Genomic DNA, 20,772 nt, shown 5'->3' with positions numbered 1-20,772 from the left:
ACAGTATGAATTATAAGTATGCAGAAACCAAAGACAAAGTATGTCAGACTTGACCAAGTAATGTATTTTTTCTTTTCTTCCTTTTCATAACCCATTTGTATGAGTCTGAGTTTTCTTACCCGTTAAGTCATTTGTTTTGATACCCGAAACTTAAACAATAAGTTGTCGTCTGTTGTTTATTTTATTGAAGCCAAACAATTCCAGCATTTTACTATTCTCAGGGTGGCAAGTCAGGTTCACCTCATACTCATAATGGTGCAATGGTTGCTGAATGATTCTAGCATGCTCTCGGGAGATGCACAAAAATGTTCTAGAATCTGAGCTTGCTGCAATCCAATAATAATAATATTATTAATAATTATAACAATAATAGATCTTTATTGTCCATAAATATGTCAATTTGTCATTTAGTTACACTTGTTATAACGTTATATGATAACTATAACATTGAACAGATATTTCACTCCTACTTATTATCTCTCCCTCTCTCTCTCTCTCTCTCTCTCTCTCTCTCTCTCTCTCTCTCTCTCTCTCTCTCTCTCTCTCTCTCTCTCAATGATCATGGGAGGTGAAAATATATTTGTTCACCCAGCTGCAGTGTGTCATATTGCAGAGCATGCTAAATAGTAGAATCCAGCATATACTGTAATCACCAGTTGGACTTAGAAAGCACTGGATTTAATTTTCAGTTCAGTCAATTTCAGTTAAACTGATTTTCATAACAAAGCTTTCCTCAAATTGAGTCGACTTCGAGTAACATTCCGAATTAATTTCATTTTCAGGCCATGCCCTTTTGTGCTACGGTTGCCAATATGAGACATGTGGTGACCATTACAACACAAAGAAGTACGCAAATGAATTGGGTGAATGCGATGATGATCAGTTTTGTGTCAAATACAAAACCGTTGTCTGGATCAAAGATTCTGGAGACATTCTAGGAAATAGAACAGGTATAAATGGATTGTTAAAACTACGATATATTAACCCTACCACTATAGATAGATAGAATGAAGATGACGTCACTCAGGTATTTGTTACTTAATAATGATAATAACAATAAAAAAGCATTTCTACAGTGCATAAAAACATGACGATATTATGTTGAAGTGATCATCAATGTCAACTTGTGGTTGTTCGTATACGATTTCAGAAATTACTAATTTCCTTGTCAAATTACTAAAAATTGGCTATGAAATGACTAAATTGGAAGTTTTCAATTTAGCAGGTCTGCACCCCCCAATCACCAAATTTAGCTACATTGCCCTCCCCTTCACCCCCCCCCCCCCCTTTTTGTTTATTTTGACTCATTTTAGGTAACTACTTTGTTCTATTTACGATGCATGAAGGTTTTGCTGTTTTCATATTTTTGTAATAATTAAGTGCACCCTTTTGATTCAATTTTATAAGCTTACGGTATGCTCAATAAGGATGATATTATTGAAATGATATTGAACATGAACTATAGGGCATGTCCATGGATTTACCATTCTTAATGCACTGCAATATATGTAGTCCTTCAGAGCCATTAGGCCCATGGAGCCAGAGTTTATCCCTGTTTCTGTAGCGATTGCTTGTTATTCTTTGGATAGGACGTTAGTCTACTGCAAAGTACTTTCTGTCAAATATAAAGACCCAGCTATTCAATCACTGCTGGGTGGACAAGAGGTCAGAAAAAAATCTCTGTTTCTTCCGGGGTCGGTCTCTGTCTATTGCATGTGAAGTGAGTGCTCTACCAACTGAGCTGTCAGGACCCCCAATATGCTGTATTGCTTCATTTATTCTCCCATCAGGAGAACGAATTATTCTAACAATTATAAATAATTGTACTTTGTACACGTTGCCCTTTTAGCATTTCTATTTGTGCGAGTGCTCAATGTCAGTCACTGCCTATAGCCATATATTTTGGGTTGTTACATATATGACTCACCATTTCAAAGCAATCATGGGGCATCAACTTTCAGCACCATAGAACTTAAAACTGTGGTAGACTGTTTTATACTAAGGCGTAGGCGTATAAACATCCATGCCAATGATCATGGTGATTAAATTGGGATATAATTTGGGTTTGTTTTTTTTAGGTGTAAGACTTTATATTCATTTATACTAGGAACATGATGCAGCAACTTGTTGATCCCGGCATATTATACAAGTTTGAGCCAGTGGGTCAGTAATGAAAAGGCAATTCTTTTTGTTAAGAGTTGTCAACCATGCTCCCAAATTTGAAAGTTAAACATTTTCAAACTGACAATGCATGATGATATGCTGTCTGCTATGTTTACAATCTCTTTCATTTGACAGTCTGCAATGAGTTGGATGATTTTATTAGAGTCAGTTTTTTTATTTACTTTGGGAAATTGTCATTTAAATGGTACGTTAAAAAAAAATATTTATATTTTCCATGTCATTTTGAAAACAGCTGTCCGATTGGGAGGTCTCTCTGGTGTCAAATGCAAATAGTGTTGACTTTTATTAAAAGTCTCTTATCATCAGGTATACATTTTCCACCAGGAATAACTTTTTTTTTTGGCAGTAATTTAGATGGAGCAATACAATGTTCATTTATTCTTTTATTTTTACATTTCAGAATCCTCTGTTGTGACGAGATCCTGTGAGTCTAAGAAAGGCAAGAAGGAGGGATGCATTGGCTGGCAGAATAATGGAGGGATAACTCTGAAATGTTGGTGTGGAACAGACGGGTGTAATAGCGGGCGTTCCCTTAAACCTATCTTAGGATATTCATTTTTAGTGTTTGTTGCAGGACTTTTTATGACAGTATTCTCATTAAATCACTGACCAAGAATGGCTGGTAGTGAAATGAAACTGAGTGAATGAGCATTTTGTGCGAGTTATTCATGATTGAAAATGTTGTGTATCACAATTTTGATGATTGGATTTGGAAGTACAACGAACGTATTTGAGATATAACTGTATACATTTTCTGGAAAATAATCTTTCTAAATCGTGAATGACTGTTTGTTTGAATGAGTTTGTTTAATTGGTTGTGAATGAAGTATGTAAGTATGGTTGATTTTGAATTGAAGGGTTCCATTCCAAAAATGTGAGACCATTTGTTTTCCAGCCTTTAGAAAATAACAAATTGTAAGAATGTTTAATGAAGATTAACAGAAGCATATACAGCTGAACAAAGAAATTATTTATAAAAATAATTGATTATTATTTCCTTTTTGTATGTATGCTGGTCTTTTGATAAGAAAAGAATTACATCTTTAAACATTTTTTTTAAAGGTAATGAAACCCTTCAGTTATTCTTCAAAATTTTTTTGTCCTTAAGGGGCTAAGGCTGATATCTGTACATATTTAAATCAAATCAATAGTTTTGTTCGGTATTTTAAAATTGAATGATAGTGTATGGGGAGAAATAAATTATTCCCCTCATGACTCATCTAGGAATTTAATGGATGAACTAGAGGATAACGTTTTAAAACATTTCCAATACAGTTGAGATTGAATATAATGAATTTTATTAGAATTTCTGTCCCTTATTTTGACTGGCTTCAGTGAATCTTGATCTGGTTACAGTGAGATGGGGCTAGTTTGTCAGTCCAGTGGAAGCCTGTTTGAAAACGGATCATTGTCTTCTGGGAAAAAATGCCAGAATGTTGATGTCAGCGAGTCTTGGTAAAAACTACATTTATTTAAGAAATCCTGGTCACAAATTTCTGGTTGAAGTTATTTCCCCTCCCCCCCCCCCCCCCCCCTCCCCCTCATGAAATGGAAGGATTTCATTCTATTTAGGTTTGACTGTATTTTGACCTGTTTTTTAAAATTATTTTTTAAAGAATAATTGTCTTGAAGAATATTTATCCCTTGTATTTAATCCAGTTAGTTTTTGGAGTAATCTTTTTTTACAATATAATTTTACTCTGATTTTATCAACATTCTCTATTGTCTTGATTTACTAGTTCAAAAAGTCACTGTATCATTTTGTAATAAAAAAATAATTTGCATTCATTTTGTTGTTTAGAACTTGTTGATAAAATGTAGTTGGTCAGATTCAGATATTCTTGGAAGTAATTTACAGTTTTAAATGTTTTATAATAATTTTACATCACTTACAATGGGGTCGAGCACTCAATACCTCACATCCAAATTGTAATCTAGCATTTGCCCAAAGATACTATGGTCCTTATGGGTCTGAGTGACTACTTTTATCGCGCGATATGATGAACCATTGGAGGTCTCAATAGCTCAGTTGGTAGAGCACTAACATCACACTCAAAGGGGGATGGGGACAATCACGAAAGCAGTCGAGCTTTTTTGTTTAACCTCCCCCCTCCCTGTCCACTCAGAAGTGATTTGATAGCTGGGTCTGTTTGCTCTAACAGAAAGTACTTAGTGATAGACTAGGGACCTATCCAATGGATAGTAAGCAATTACTGTTGTCTATTTCACGCTATAGAAATTGGGGTAAGCTCTGGCTTCATGAGTCTAATAATGGCTCTAAAGTACTACATGATGATCCATTTATGGGTGATTTGATGGAGGATAAATAAAATACGTATATATGAAATATCTTTATTTGTTTGGAGAAGATAAATAATTGTAATAGTTGAATTATATGTTGCAAGATGATTTATTTTCATGGGATTGGCTAATGACATAATTGTAAGACATTGGGTTATATAGCTTTGTGCTAAAATCTCGGCGATGTTAACTTTTGATTAACCAAATTCTCTGTTTAAAAGGGTGTGTAACTATAGCTCTCAAATTTATCATAGTTTTGTGGTTCAGCAGTTTTCAGAACTCAAGAGATGATTAGTTTTATTTGATGATTAAAATCAGGAGGAGGGACAAAATTTAATCTCCGATTTAATTTGCGTGTCAAAATGCAAATGTGAATCGTCTCCAAACATTCCTATGTCGTGATAAAATTCATGCTGAAAATTGAATTTAACCCTCTCCTTCCCAACTACAGTAAAATTGTCACATTTGTTGCGGTACAATGAACATTTATTTTTCTTAACTCAGATTTGTTATGTACATTCCATTCTTTGAAGAACAATATTTGGTTACAGCTGTAAAAACTTAACGCTGTTTGTAAAGCTTGTTTAGCTGCAAACAATTATGTATAATATGTTTGAGTTTTGTGTGTTTTATGATACTTCGGGAACAATTCTGAAAATGGCTGAACAATTCTGAAAATGGTTGGTAAGGAGAGAGTGAAAGTAAAAAAAAAAAATCAATGCAATGACAGGATTCTAGTTTTTTTTTTTTTTACAATTCATAAATTGAAATTCATTCTTTTCAGTTACCTGCCTTGTATCTTACACTTTAAATTAAACATATTTTTTCTTTCTTTTTTGTTTGTTTTGTTAATCCCAACATAATACTGTTTTGCGGTGATGGGTCACATATATGTAAGTAGTGCCTGCCAATCACATGACTTGTATTTTTGTGCTCATCGAGTTGCAATAAACATTCCACAATCCGAATTTCTTTAAATTGTTGATTTTAGAATCAAATAAACATTGACATTTGATACTATTGTTTGTTGAGCCATGGTTGATATGATGATTTTAATGGATTGAAGGTGAATGTTTTGTTTGTAAATTCATGTTTGTTTGTTGTTGCTTTTTGCACTTGTTTTTGTACATTCCATACTTTATTAGATGTTCAAACATAACATCCCATACTTCATCAAATGTTCAAACATAACATTCCATTTATTAAATATTTTTTGAAGAAGTCAGTCTGATGTGATCTTGTATTTTTTATTATTTTCTGTGGGAGACATTTTCCCTCGGTGAATTTGTATACGAAACCATCTAAAAATCTTCATTTTTGGAAAAGTTGAGCGGGTGTACTAGAGTGTTTGTGTAAGACTTCGGATGACCTTAATCCTGACACAAAGGAAGATTATTACACAGGAATCCAGTTTTTGAATGTCCTTTTCTTTTCTTACTATTACTATTCCACATGTGCCTCAGACCCAAGAAGTTTTGTAACCACATAAAGTCTTGTTTCCATGTCTTTTTGTGTTATGTATTGTTTTCCTTTTTTCATAGGCACTGAAAATGACCTGCAAGTGCCGCAACACGTCTTAACCCTCTCCTTACCACCTACAGGAAAATCACAATTTACATTTTTTCTTATTCAGATTTATTTTGTACATCACAATGCTCTTTATTTAATAAATAAGAACATAAAATTCTTTTGTAGAAAGATTTTGAGTTTGAGTTTGAAAAATCAATTTTTCTGCTGGGTGAGGTAAGCCTGCCATTTTGGGAAAATACTGAAAATGGTCGGTAAGGAGAGAGTTAAACGAAGCCAGCGCTAAGCATATCCAATGGGTTAATATGTCATACAATTTCCAAAAGAGCTGTTATAGTTATAGCATTCCATTTTTTTCAACATTCCACATGTATTGACGAAATTATGTTTAATTATTATCATTTATATTATAATTACATTTTAAAATAAAAAAAAATTGAATAAATATGGATTGGATTTCTTTTCTATTCCTTTTAATCATGCTTTTGGAATGAGGTCTAAAGACCTCCGCGGGTGGTTGGATGGGAGCATCACCCTTGAATCATATACCTATGATGTTCACATGGGTGTACGATCCGATAGTGATGTCGTTTCTTCTTCTCTTTACTAGCCTATCCTGCTTCTTTGGTTTGTGATTGTATTTTTGACAGGGGATATTTTTTCCTGTAAATCCTCTGCCTGTTTGTTCTTGGTTATTTATAATTTAGCTTATGATATCTTTAGGTTATGCTTTTGATTGACATTTGTACTATTTTTGTTAGATTGCTTGTTTTTTTGTTTCAGCGGTCTCTCATATAACCTCAATTGTGTTGGAAGAGACCTAAAGCAACAAACAAACAAACAAAAAAAAAAAAAAGACCTCCAATTATGAACATGGGAGGTCATCCTTGCAATGTCATATATCTCTTTTTCCTTAACTCTTTGTGTTGTATTGTCTTTTTTTCTGGAATGAAGTTATTCTGTTTTACCTTATCCTTCTGGGTGGGGTTCCTGACCTCCCATAGTGGGCAGGGAGGCACTTACTGCGTCTTCTATTCCACTATATATGTTTTCCAACTTGCTTTCTGTCTTTGTCGTGGAATGAGACTACTTGGTTTTTGTCCTGGCCCTGGCCAGATACTCTGGCTGAAAGGGAAACAGTTAAATATATAGTTGGCTTTGGGAGATGATATTTTTTCCCTTATAAATCATCTCTCTGTTACGCATTGTATTATGATTTGTTTACATGTTATATATGACTTGTAAACATTTGAGTGTGTTCCTCTTAGTAGGGACCTATGCTTGTGTCTGAATGAGACTTTTAGGTGATCTCAAACTAAGTACACTGAGAGTGTTCTCTTGGGCTCTACATCTGTTTTCCTATTTGAACCAATTCCCCTTTGTCTTACTTTTTCTTGGGTGCTTTAATTGTAATTCTAAAACTTATTACTATCCCATTTTCTTCCTCTTTTCTGGCGCTGATATGACCTAAATGTGTTGCAAGCGCCGTAAAACCCTTAAAAACAAACAAACCTTATACTTTGGGGTCTTTTGACCTCTGATGGTTTTCCGGAGGTCACTTGCTATGTCATCTATCCCCCGTATGTTTTTCCGAGTTGTTTTCTGTCTTTGCCTTGGGGTGAGATTTCTTAGTTATGTCCTGGCCCTTGCTGGAGTCTTTAGCTGAGAGGAAAACAGTCAAATGTTAGTATCTATTAGTTTTGGGAAATGACTTTTTTCCCCCTTGTAAATCGTCTCTATTTTATGTATTGTTAGTTATGATTAAATATATCCAAAGCAGAAATTTTCTGCTTTGGATATATTTTCTGTAAGTATTTAAGTGTGTTTTTCTTAGTGGTATCTTGTGCTGATGTCTGGATGAGGGTGATCTCAAACTGAGTATACTGATAGTGTGCTCTTGGAATCTGCATCTGTTACCTATTTGAACCAGTCTTCTTCTATGTGGGGTTCCTGGCCTCCCATAGTGGGCAGGGAGGTACTTACTGTGTCTTCTACCCCCCCCCCCCCCCTATATCTGCTTTCCAACAGGCTTTCTGTCTATGTCTTGGAATGAGATTACTTGTACTAGGTTTTGTCCTGGCTGAGAGGGAAGCAGTCAAATGTATAGTTAGAGTTTAGGGAGATGATATTTTTTTCTCTTGTAAATCATCTCTCTGTGATGTATTGTTATATTTATTGTTTAATTGTATAATGTATGCATTTGAGTGTATTCATCTTAGAGGGATCTTGTGCTTGTGTCTGGATGAGACGAGGCTATGCACAATGATAGTAGGGTATGCTCTTGGAATCTAAATTTATTACCTATTTGTACCATTCCCTTTTGCCTTACTTGTCTTGTGTGATTTTAATTGTAAGTCTAGAATTTGTTTACTATACCATTGTCCTTTTTACTGGCGCTAAAATGACGTAAAATTAAATGTGTCGCAAACGCAGTAAAACCCTTAATAATAAAACAAACAAACACGTCTTCCTGGGTGGGGTTCCTGACCTCCCATAGTGGGCATGGGGGTACATACTGTGTCCTCTATCCCCTTATATCTGTTTTCCAACATGCTTTCTGTCTTTGTCTTGGAATGAGATAACTTGGTTTTGTCCTGGCCCTGGCCGGAGTCCTGGCTGGGAAGGAAACAGTCAAATGCATAGTTATTGTTATCATCATCATCATTGCCTTTTTCACCCTGGGTCAGGGTGTAGGCCACAGACAAACAGTTTCCATCCTTCTCTATCCCGAGCTAACTTTTTTTTATCTCATTCCAGGTCTTACCACTTCTCTGTATATCAGCTTCTTTAATTCTTCTCCATGTTCCTCGTGGCCTTCCCCTTGATCTTCTGCCCTGAACGCTAGCAACAACCCCTAGAGAATGGGGCCCGATAATGGCAGCGATCCAGCCCCCCGATGTCCGGAGGGAGACCATTACGGGAAACTGGCTGAGCAAGATCAAAGAGAGAGGGAATGGGGATACCCCTCTCATGCGCATAATGAACGGTGCCCCCGTTTCGAGCCGAAATAAGTCCCGGCAACCCTTGTACGCAGAATCCCTGACTACGGACAGAGCTGCACATACGAGATGGAAGTCGGTTTGGACGAATTCAATCCCTCGTGGGGGCGGGGACCTACACTCCTCTAAGCTTGGTGAGAAGTTGCCAGGCTTTGATACCAGTAAGAGGAGACACTGGGTAGCTGCGAATCGGCTTCGGCCGAGGAGCTGCCTAACGGCAAGTGCGTTACATCGGTGGGGTCTAACTTCCTGTCCAATATGTCCACGCTGTGGGCAAGAACCCGAAACGGCAGAGCATCTAGTCGAAAGGTGTGTTGTGACGATGCTACCAGGCGGGTTCGCGACTGTGCACGAATGCGGACCGGACTTTGCTGATTGGGTCGATCGTCATAACATAATAGTGTGAACCATAAGAAGCTGCTGCCCTGAGGGTTCCAGTCCAATACATTCTTCGAAGAGAACATATTTTTTACCCGATAAAGACGACATGAATGAATGTTCCTTTTGCCTCTACCGTAAACCATGCCATGTTAGCAAATTTATTTTTGATAGATTTTGCAAAATGGCACTCTCGCGATATTTTATTTTTGCGTTGTTTTTTTTTTTTAAATTTTAACTACCATCTTGTATTTTCCATCAATGATTATAAAATTTTGTGAATACAGAGATAATATTAATATATTGTTCCACTACAACATCATTAGTAATAAAAATCTTTTCAGAATTTTTTTGGCCATCAGGCAAATAAATCGTGAAAATGTTTAACTCTACAATTGTTTTATTAAACGCACCGCATATTTGTCATATCGAAAATTTTGGGCGTATCTATTCGTAATTCTCAAATTTTGATGTCATCGATAGATCTTCCATTTTGCTTTATGACTATGCAAAGCCTTTTTCTTCGTTGTGCAGTTGAGTTTTTAATGTCTTGAATAGGGATTCAATACGATGCATTTTGAATTGACTATTTTAACCCAGCTTCTGTGTAAAACGTTGTACGACTCATATCAAATTGGACATCCTCGACCAAATACTGTAGTCCACGGAATTCATGTCAGGACTCATTACAAGCCCTTTATCTTCAGGAATAAATCAACTTCTGTGATTTCTGCTTTATGTTGGAAATTCGTAACATTGTTCGAGGGGAAAATACTACAGACTTTCTCCAGATCTGTTATTTATTTTTCAACAAGGCGGGTCAATTTCCTCCACTAGTCACAACAGGCTGCTAAAAACAAGTCGCAAGTTTGGAAACTTTGGATATCGTGATTTTTATACGTCTTTGGTAGACCGTCTATAACCGGCATAGTTTATTAACCAATAAGAGATTTTAAATTAAAATGTTTCTGAGTTCTGCTTCGTATTGAAGCAGTGTCATACTTTCGTACAAAAACAAAAGCAAGCAAACAAAAGACATACCGTAAGAAAACACACACACACACACACACACACACACACACACACACAGATACACACTAAACCAAGAGAAAAACAAAACAAACAAAAATAAACAGAAAACAAACAAAAAAAAAAAAAACCCATTGAACACGACCAACAACAATACAAACAAGAGAACACCAGCAAATGACAGACCCCCCCCCCCCAAAAAAAAAAAAAAAAAAACAACAACAACAAAAAAAACAACAAAAACACCCCCCCCCCCCAAAAAAAACAAAAAACAAAAAAAAAACAACCCAACAAACAAACAAAAAACAAAAAAAAAAAACACAAAAAAACCCCCCCAAAAGAAAACAAAATAAAAAACAATAAAAAAGAAAAAAACAACACACACACACACACACACACACACACACACACACACATATAAATAATAACGAAAATAAAAAGAAGAAAAGACAAACATAAAAAAAACAACAAACAAACCAAAAAAAAAAAAAAAAAAAGAAAAAAAAACCCAACAAATCATGAAACGTTTCGGGCCCAAACTCTTTTCCGATCAATAACAATACAACAATAAAATTTCAATCCAGAGAGACAATTTATTCTTTTCTAATGATGATAGTTAATTCTAATATATATAGATAGTATGCGCTTGTCTAAGAAGCTCATAACATTGCCATCCGGAAGTATAACCGACCAACACACAAAAATGTGTGTATCCATGAACGTTTATGGTCGGGTTAATACAGTTCAGTGAGCATTACTCATAAACGCGGATGGCAAAAAACAATAACAAAGACCTGAGTGACGTCATCTTCGAATTATCTATATATAACCGCCAAAATCATGCGTTTATGTTGTTGTGTGTCTGTTTAATACAATATTATAATCAAACAGTTTTTGTTTTTGTTTTTCTGTCTCGCATTTCAAACTCTTATTCGTTCCCGCCATGCCAGCCAACTCCTCATTGTTAGTTAAGCGAAAAAACAAAAAAACAAAACACAAACAAAAAACAAGAAACTGCCCCCCCCCCCCCCCACCCCAAGAATAAAAAACACAACCCCCCCCCCCCCCCCAAAAAAAAAAAACAAAAAACAAAACAAAACAACAAACAACAAACCATCACAACCCCCCCCCCTCCCCCAAACAAAACAAAAACATATAGATAGTATGCGCTTGGCTAAGAAGCTCATAACATTGCCACCCGGAAGTATAACGGACCAACACACAAAACTGTGTGTATCCATGAACGATTATAGTCAGGTTAATACAGTTCATTGAGCATTACTCATAATTGCGGATGGCAAAAACAATAACAAAGACCTGAGTGACGTCATCTTCGAACTATCTATAGATGCTGTGGGCTTGGCTAAGAAACTCACAACATTGCCATCCGGAAATATAACGCGCCAACACACAAGACTATTTTGAACATTTATAGTCTGGTTAATGAAGTTTAGTGAGTATTACTCATAAACATGAATGACCAAAAAAAAACCCCACCCCCCAAAAAAACAAAAACAAACAAACAAAACAAAAAAACCCCCAAAAAACAGTAACAAAGACCTGAGTGATGCCAACATCGTTCTATCCATAACAATAACAAAACAAGGGACATAACTTTTTTTTTTTGGTTACAAAAACAATCATAAACACAGTTACGTCTCTTGTTAAGCACACCGGCTACAAGCGACGTGCACACCTCGACTCCAAATGAATATCTACAGGGCCGTAAACATAAAAGTGTGTAGTTTTGTGGTCTAGTGGTATGATACTCGGCGTGCGACCGAAGGTTTGAATCCGGTTTTAAGCTGGATAAAATTAAGTCATCACTCACATTTCCTCTCCATACTCAGGTGTCTCTTTCTCAAGTACCAAGTCTGTGCCAGACATCGGTGATCATGGTACGCCATTCATCTCTCTGATCAGATAACCCCAAAAAACTAATATAACTCTTCACTTTCTTTGTCACCCAGCTATTCAAACTATTCAAACATGTTTTTCTTGGTCTACCTTTACCCATCTCACCTTCTATCTTTCCTGTGAGAGAAAGATGTTCTATACATTTGTGTCGATTTAGGTGCCCTAAACTATTGCATTCTTTTTTCAGATGTAAGATGGGTAAATATATAAATAAACAGATAAATAAATAAACTTTATTCATCCATAAGGCAATTGGGTTTAGAAATCTGAACCAAGAGAGAAAAAAAAAAACAAAAAAAAAAAAAAAACAAACAAAACAAAAAACAAAAACACAAGAAACACCACCAACAACAAAACAAACAAAAGAATCCCAGCAAATGACAGAACCCCCCCCCCCCCCCCCCCCCCCCCCCCCCCCCCCCAAGCAAAAAAAAAAAAAAAACACACACACAAAAAAAAAAAACAAAAAACAAAACAAAACAAAACTTACAATTATTACAAGAATTAATATATTTTTGACGTTATAAAATATTACATTGAGACGTCTACATAATTTTATACAACAATATACAAGAAAATGAAGGGAATAGTAAAAGTAAAATTTCATCTTAATATTAATAGACAAAAATATGTGATATATTTTGTTTAATGCAAAATATATATTATGTGATATATTTAGATATATTAAAGGAGATGAATTTAATATATCCCTTTATATAAAAAATGACAAATGATATAATAATTTTAAAAGAAAATGACGGGTTTAGAACGATTACAGATAACAATCGGTTACAAACGTTGTCTCTGTTGGAAAAGAAGTATGATAATGCCTTTCATGTATATTGTTGCTGTTGGTTTGGGACCTCTTGCAAAGCGCATTGAGCACATTTACTACTACTACTACTACTACTACTACTACTACTACTACTACTACTACTACTACTACCACTACTACTACTACTACTACTACTACTACTACTACTACTACCACTACTACTACTACTACTACTACTACTACTACTACTACTACTACTACTACTACTACTACTACGAAACAAAACCGAGAGGAAAAAATTCATCGCAACTGACGACATAATGGTGGCATCGCATCGCTGGCAGTTCGACGTGGTTCGCCCGCAGTTCGCCGCAGTCGCCCGTCACTGTGTTAAACCTCCTTCTCCACGATGACCAAATTATGACAACTTGGTTAGTTTGACGGGTCCACGTAAAGTGATGGATGGATACACCTGAGTAAGTGAAGAGAAAAGGGAGTGTGATGCTCCTGTTCAGTTGATTACCAAAGTTTAGAGAGAATGATAGAATAAAAACAATTCCCTTTGAGAAGAAAGAAAAAGATTTTCTAGTAAATTATGCAAAATATCTGATCAATGGAAAGTAAATAAATATTAGAAAAAGAAAATGATTTTTTGTGAAGAGGTGTAGCCTACTTGTAATATTGAAAAACAAATTGGGTTTCAAAAGTTGATTAATTTTTATTCTCCAAAAATTGAACCATTCTGTTTTGCTAATTGGGTTCGCCTTTTTTCGTGACTGATTTGTCTTCTTGTTTGGATTATAACAACGGACAGACTGGATTTATACTAGGCATATTATAGTTACAATAGCCACCATAAAAGGTAAGCTAAAAATCCCAACCCCCCCCCCCCCCAAAAAAAAAAAAAAACAACAAACAAACAAAAAACAAAAAAACAAAATAAAAAAAACAAAACCACAGAAACAAACAAACAAAAAAAAACCGAAAAAAAAAACAAAAACAAAAAACAAAACAAAACAACAACAAAAAATATATATAACCAAAATAAAAAGAGCAAAAAAAACAAAACAAAACAAACTCCCCAAAACACAAAAACAACCCCCCCCCCAAAAAAAAAAAAAAAAAAAAATAAACAACAAAACCCAAGACAAAACAAACAAACAACAAAACAAAAACATAACAACAACAACAACAACAACACAAAAATAAACCAGTAACAATCTTAAAAATATAGCAAAGCAATAAACAAAATAAAAGAAGGAAAGAAAACAAAACATTACTTCCTAAAAGAAACAAAGCAAATAAGTATACACACACACACACACACACACACACACACACACACACATATATATATATATAATATATATATATATATATATATAGATAGATAGATAGATAGATAGATAGATAGAGAGAGAGAGAGAGAGAGAGAGAGAGAGAGAGAGAGAGAGAGAGAGAGAGAGAGAGAGAGAGAGAGAGAGAGAGAGAGAGAGAATACAAATTGTCACTCACATGGCCGAAACGTTCGTTTCTGTGTCTCTTTACACGTCCTCAGTCGGCGTAATCCTTAATAATAATGTCCCAATAATGAGGACGTGTAAAGAGGCACAGAAACGAACGTTTCGGCCACAAAAAATGTGAGTGACAATTTGTATTCTATATTAGCTCTAACCATCATTATCGAGCACTTTCGTACCTACGAGTACCCACCAACACTCATATATATATATATATATATATATATATATATATATATATATATATATATATATATATATAATATAAAGAACATCATTTATTCTCATTCTCAACAGTCTTCATTCATCAACAGCCCCGATCCGGCTCAGCGTCCATGTTCCACATTAGTATGTTAACATCGGCTGAATAAAGCATTGCAGAGACCTCATTTTTAGTGTTTGGTTTCTCTCTCTTGAAAAATGTTAATCATGTTTTGGTAGGCTGTTTTTGCTTGACCAATCCAGATTTCATCCCAGTTGACATGTGCTAAGTGGTTATATTCCAACTCTGCGATGAGAATTACACATAGATTGACAAAACTTATGTTCCTAAACTAAAATTTTGTTCTACAATTAGCAAAAATTAAATTACAAAGCCACATGTGACTCCCCATACCATGGAAAATAACACTTTATTTATCAAAATCGGAAAAAAACATTAAAAAGTTATGGGTTTTTAAAGTTTCAATTTTTTGATGATTTATGAAGAAAAGTAAATTGTGGCCCTCCGCCTCGAAACGTTATTAAGTCGGGTTTTTCAATTTTGGGTTTTTGGTACCATTCATAGCTTATATTATGCTAAGAATTTTGATACCAAATTGATAAAATTCTGATTATTCACTGCCCAACTATGACCGTTTGAAGTAGGGAGAGTGTAAAAACCAAGTCTTGAGAAAATCGACTTTGAAGTGAGGCACCGTTTTCACACATAATCAAATCAATGGGCGAAGATAACTCCTCAGATACGGGCATTGAAAATTTGACGAGAATAGTAAAATTTACAGAGACGCCAATTTTCAATTTCACTCACAGGAATTTCAGACACCACTCGGAGGAATTTCAATGCCGAAAGAGGAATTTCCGCACACACAAAAAAGGAATTGGGATGATATTTAATTTGGTATTGTGTTTACATATTGTATAGATCTAAATAGATAACTGATTACAAATATTCTCTGATATATGAACACATTGCCAAATACAACTCCAAAGTTTCCTTATTTCAAGTGAAGAAAAGCTCCAAAACATAATGATGGTAGTGAGGATGATGTTGTGTTGTGGTGGTTGTAGTAGTAGTAGTAGTAGTAGTAGTAGTAGTAGTAGTAGTAGTAGTAGTAGTAGTAGTAGTAGTAGTAGTAGTAGTAGTAGTAGTAGTCATAGTAGTAATAGTAGTAGTAGTAGTAGTAGTAGTAGTAGTAGTAGTAGTAGTAGTAGTAGTAGTAGTAGTAGTGATGATGATGATGTCATAAGGGCTGTTGTAGTAGTAGTAGTGGTAGTGATGATGATGTGGTGGTGGTGGTGGTGACTGTGGTTGGAGTAGTGGCAGTGGTTGTAGTAGTAGTGATGATGTGGTGTGGGTGGTTGTAGTAGTAGTGATGATGTAGTGGTAGTGGTTGTAGTAGTAATGACGATGTGGTGGTGGTGGTTGTAGTAGTAGTGGTAGTGATGATGATGTGGTGGTGGTGGTTGTAGTAGTAGTGATAATGATGTGGTGGTGGTGGTTGAAGTAGTAGTGGCAGTGATGATGTGGTGGTGGTGGTGATTGTAGTAGTAGTGGTCGTGATGAAGATGCGGTGGTGGTGGTTGTAGTGTGTGTGTGTGTGTGTGTGTGTGTGTCTGTGTGTGTTAGAGAGAGAGAGAGAGAGAGAGAGAGAGAGAGAGAGAGAGAGAGAGAGAGAGAGAGAGAGAGAGCGCTAAAAGTGCATCAAGTGATAAGTAGAGCAACACGAACTTTAAAAACCAACGAGGCCAAAGTTTGAGGTCAAAGTATTTGTTATTAGCTATTATTGGCAAGTGCAGCCTTGGAAATGGTGGCTCTCTGAGAGAAAGTCAACTCTTGTTTTGAATGTTTCACTGATACTTGCTTTTTTAAACTTTAAATATATATAACTTATCGTCAATACTTATGTTGAATTATTATGTTTTCATGTAGAAAAATGATTGTAGTTTATGAAACAACCAAAACTGAAATTTGATCATTTTGACCATTTCCAATTTAAAACCGGTTTTCTTCGTTTTCCAAATCCCGACTTAATACCGCTTCGAGGCGTAGGGTCACAATCTTGGTGAGGGAAAGAAAAAAAATAGGCTTTGTTTACATAGATTGCGCTTTGCACTGAAAAAAAGCTAGCAGACCCAATTATTTTGCTATCGGAGTGTCTATTCGTCCTTCAGGTCGTATTCTTAAAAAGTGTCTAGCCGACCTTCAGTGCTTATGCAAATGAGGTAGGCGTGAAATGGCTAGCACTATTCAGTATCTGATACTGAATAGTGGTTTTGCACTATTCAGTATCAGATACTGAATAGCGGTTTTGCACTATTCAGTATCTGATACTGAATAGTGGTTTTGTACTATTCAGTATCTGACACTGAATAGTGGTTTTGCACTATAATACGGTGTTTTTTTCCCCGAAAACTGACTAAGTTATGGGAAGAGGGCAGCTGTGGGAGTGAATCTGGGACTCAGAGAAGTGTACACCAGTGGGGAGTGAACCTGGGACTGGGTATTGGCGCGTTTCGTAATAATAAGCAATTACTTTTTTACGAAACCCGACGACACCTGGCAATATCCGACAAAGTTAAGGGAGGTAGGCAGCAGCGCGCGCGCGCGTGTGTGTGTGTGTGTGTGTGTGTGTGAAGGGGGGGGGGGGGAAAGAGGGGATGAACCTGAGATTCAGGGAAGTGTACACCAGTGGGGAGTGGACCTGGGACTCTGGGTTTTGTAAAAAAGCAATAACAAAATGGGGGGGGGGGGGGGGGGGGGGGAGGGATTACTTTTTTACGAAACCCGACAATATGCGGCAAAGTTGTGGAAAGTAGGCAAAGCGTGGGGAGTGAACCTGAGATTCGGGGAAGTGTACACCAGAGGGGAGTGAACCTGAGACTGGGTTTCGGCGGGTTTTGTAAAAAAAAAAGGAATTACTTTTTGTTTACGAAATGCGCCAAATCCCAACAAAACGGGGCAAAGTTATGGAAAGTAGGCAAATAATGGGGAGTGAACCTGAGACTAAGGGAAGTGTACACCAGTGGGGAGTGAACCTGAGACTATGGTTTTCGGCGGGTTTCAGCGATTTTCACATAAAAGCAATTACTTTTTTACGAAACCCGGCAATATCCGACAAAGTTATGGGAAGTAGGCAACAGTGGGGAGTTAACTTGAGATTCATGAAAGTGTACACCAGTGGGGAGTGAACCTGAGACTCTGGTTTTCGGCGGGTTTCAGCGACTTTCACATAAAAGCAATTACTTTTTTAAGAAACCCGACAATATCCGACAAAGTTGTGGGAAGTAGGCAACAGTTGGGAGTGAACCTGAGACTCAGGGAAGTGTACACCAGTGAGGAGTGAACCTGAGACTATGGTTTTCGACGGGTTTCAGCGAGTTTCACATAAAAGCAATTACTTTTTTTTAGAAACCCGGCAATATCCGACAAAGTTAATGGAAGTAGGCAACAGTGGGGAGTTAACTTGAGATTCATGGAAGTGTACACCAGTAGGGAGTGAACCTGAGACTCTGGTTTTCGGTGGGTTTCAACGAGCTTCATATAAAAGCAATTACTTTTTTACGAAATCCAACGAAACCTGGTAATATCCGACAAAGTTATTGAAGTAGGCAACAGCAGGGGGTGATCCTGAGATTCAGGGAAGTGTACACTTGTGGGGAGTGAACCTGGGACTCTGGATTTTGTAAAAAAGCAATACCAAGGGGGAGGGGGGAATTACTTTTTTACGAAACCCGCCAAAACCCGACAAAGTTATGGGAAGTAGGCAGCAGTGGGGAGTGAATCTGGGATTTGGACACCGATGAGGATTGAACCTGGGACTGCGAGAGGCTGATACCATTGGACAGTGAGCTCAGACAGTACTTTTATTTCGAAACCTACTGAAATTGTCAAAAGTTATGGGAAGTGGGCACCATTGGGCAATGAACAATATTAAACTAGGCCCATAGTTGCGTTCGAATGTCAGACCTGCATCGCTTCTATTCTTTACGAGATGACATGCAAGGAAGATAATCGCGGGATTAGCTAAATGTAAACTTCTATTTTTGTGTTAATATGGTCTTAATCGTAATGTAGGTTCGTACATTATAAGGATTTATTGAACACCAAAACCGTTTCACCAATTTTAGTTTCTATCCTGAATTATTCTTTCATTCCAGCTTGAAAAAGATTTACACAACGCTGATTCATATTATCCATTCTGATGATTGGATGAGCGGATGATCGATAACTTTAGTTGAAAGGGTGTCACTATAAGCTACAAGTACTTCGACCCGTCCGTAGCACCACAAACGTTTCTGAACAGGCCCTCATAAGAAACGGTCGGTATACGATACTGACTACGATACTGACCAGTCGGATTGGGGCAGAATTGGTTTCGGTCAGTCGGTATTGGGTAATCACCTGGCGGAGAGAAATTGATGTCAAAATTCAATATAAGAAACTTTTGAATTGTACAATCTGGCAAATTCGCTCTCGTGAGCTTTAGCTAGTACAATGGAGTCATTATGCGACATTAGTTTTATTTACGGTGTAGGAGGGGTGTGTCTTTTTTACGAAACCCGCCGAAACCCGCCGAAACCCGCCGAAACCCGCCGAAACCCGCCGAAACCCGCCGAAACCCGACGAAACCCGACGAATCCCGACAAAGTTATGGGAAGTAGGTGGCTGTGGGGAGTGAACCTAGAACTCAGGGAAGTGTACACCATTGGGGAGTGAACCTGGGACTGGGTTTCGGCGGGTTTCGTAAAAAAGAACCAGTGCTTTTTTACGAAACCCGCCGAAACCCGCCGAAACCGGCGAAACCCGACAATATCCAGCAAAGTTATGGGAAGTAGACAACTGTGGGGAGTGAACCCGATACTCAGGGAAGTGTACACCAGTCGGGAGTGAACCTGAGACTAAGGTTATCGGCCGGTTTCGGCGGGTTTCGTAAAAAAGAATTAGTGCTTTATTACGAAACCCGCCGAAACCCGCCGAAACCCGACAATATCCGGCAAAGTTATGGGATTTTGGCAACAGTGGGGGGTGATCCTGGGAGTCAGGGAATTGCACACCAGTGGGGAGTTAACCTGGGACTGTGTAAAAAGGATATCAGTGGGAAATAAACCTGGGACTAAAGGGAGATGAATACCATTGAAAGTTGAAGCCGGATATGAGAGTTTGGTACCAGAGGAGAATGAACCTGACACTATAGGAGGTGGGCGCCAGTAGGGAGTGAACCTGGGACTATGTAAACAGGATATCAGTGGGAAATAAACCTGGGACTAAAGGGAGGTGGATACCATTGGGAGTTGAAGCCGGATTTGGGAGTTGGGTACCAGAGGAGAGAGAAACCTGACACTATAGGAGGTGGGCGCCAGTGGGGAGTGAACCTGGGACTATGTAAAAAGGATATCAGTGGGAAATAAACCTGGGACTAAAGGGAGATGAATACCATTGAAAGCTGAAGCCGGATATGAAAGTTTGGTACCAGAGGAGAATGAACCTGACACTATAGAAGGTGGGCGCCAGTGGGGAGTGAACCTGGGACTATGTAAACAGGATATCAGTGGGAAATAAACCTGGGACTAAAGGGAGGTGGATACCATTGGGAGTTGAAGCCGGATTTGGGAGTTGGGTACCAGAGGAGAGAGAAACCTGACACTATAGGAGGTGGGCGCCAGTGGGGAGTGAACCTGGGACTATGTAAAAAGGATATCAGTGGGAAATAAACCTGGGACTAAAGGGAGATGAATACCATTGAAAGCTGAAGCCGGATATGAAAGTTTGGTACCAGAGGAGAATGAACCTGACACTATAGAAGGTGGGCGCCAGTGGGGAGTGAACCTGGGACTATGTAAACAGGATATCAGTGGGAAATAAACCTGGGACTAAAGGGAGGTGGATACCATTGGGAGTTGAAGCCGGATTTGGGAGTTG

The 20,772-nt window shown here is 37.4% G+C and overlaps 2 protein-coding genes across 3 annotated transcripts in view; both read left to right on the top strand.

Moving 5' to 3' along the window:
- The window catches only part of LOC144978329 (uncharacterized), a 9,289-nt gene extending 2,830 nt beyond the window's left edge, over window positions 1-6,459 (top strand). For both annotated transcript variants that reach the window (XM_078924222.1, XM_078924221.1), the window contains exons 2-3: window positions 783-950; window positions 2,585-6,459. In XM_078924222.1, coding sequence (XP_078780348.1) covers window positions 783-950; window positions 2,585-2,793 — 377 coding nt within the window. In that variant the 3' untranslated portion in view covers window positions 2,794-6,459. The remainder of the gene's footprint in view (window positions 1-782; window positions 951-2,584) is intronic.
- A 7,039-nt stretch (window positions 6,460-13,498) lies between these two features.
- The window catches only part of LOC144978327 (NXPE family member 3-like), a 70,682-nt gene continuing 63,408 nt past the window's right edge, over window positions 13,499-20,772 (top strand). The window contains exon 1 of the mRNA XM_078924219.1: window positions 13,499-13,972. The gene's annotated coding sequence lies outside the window, so the exon portion shown is untranslated. The remainder of the gene's footprint in view (window positions 13,973-20,772) is intronic.

Source organism: Berghia stephanieae, chromosome 8, assembly GCF_034508935.2.
Source record: "Berghia stephanieae isolate SIO BIC M18660-M18661 chromosome 8, UCSD_Bste_1.3, whole genome shotgun sequence".
Classification (NCBI taxonomy): domain Eukaryota; kingdom Metazoa; phylum Mollusca; class Gastropoda; order Nudibranchia; family Aeolidiidae; genus Berghia; species Berghia stephanieae.
The sequence above is the reverse complement of the archived record's forward strand: the minus strand, read 5'-3'. Positions and strand labels throughout refer to the sequence as shown.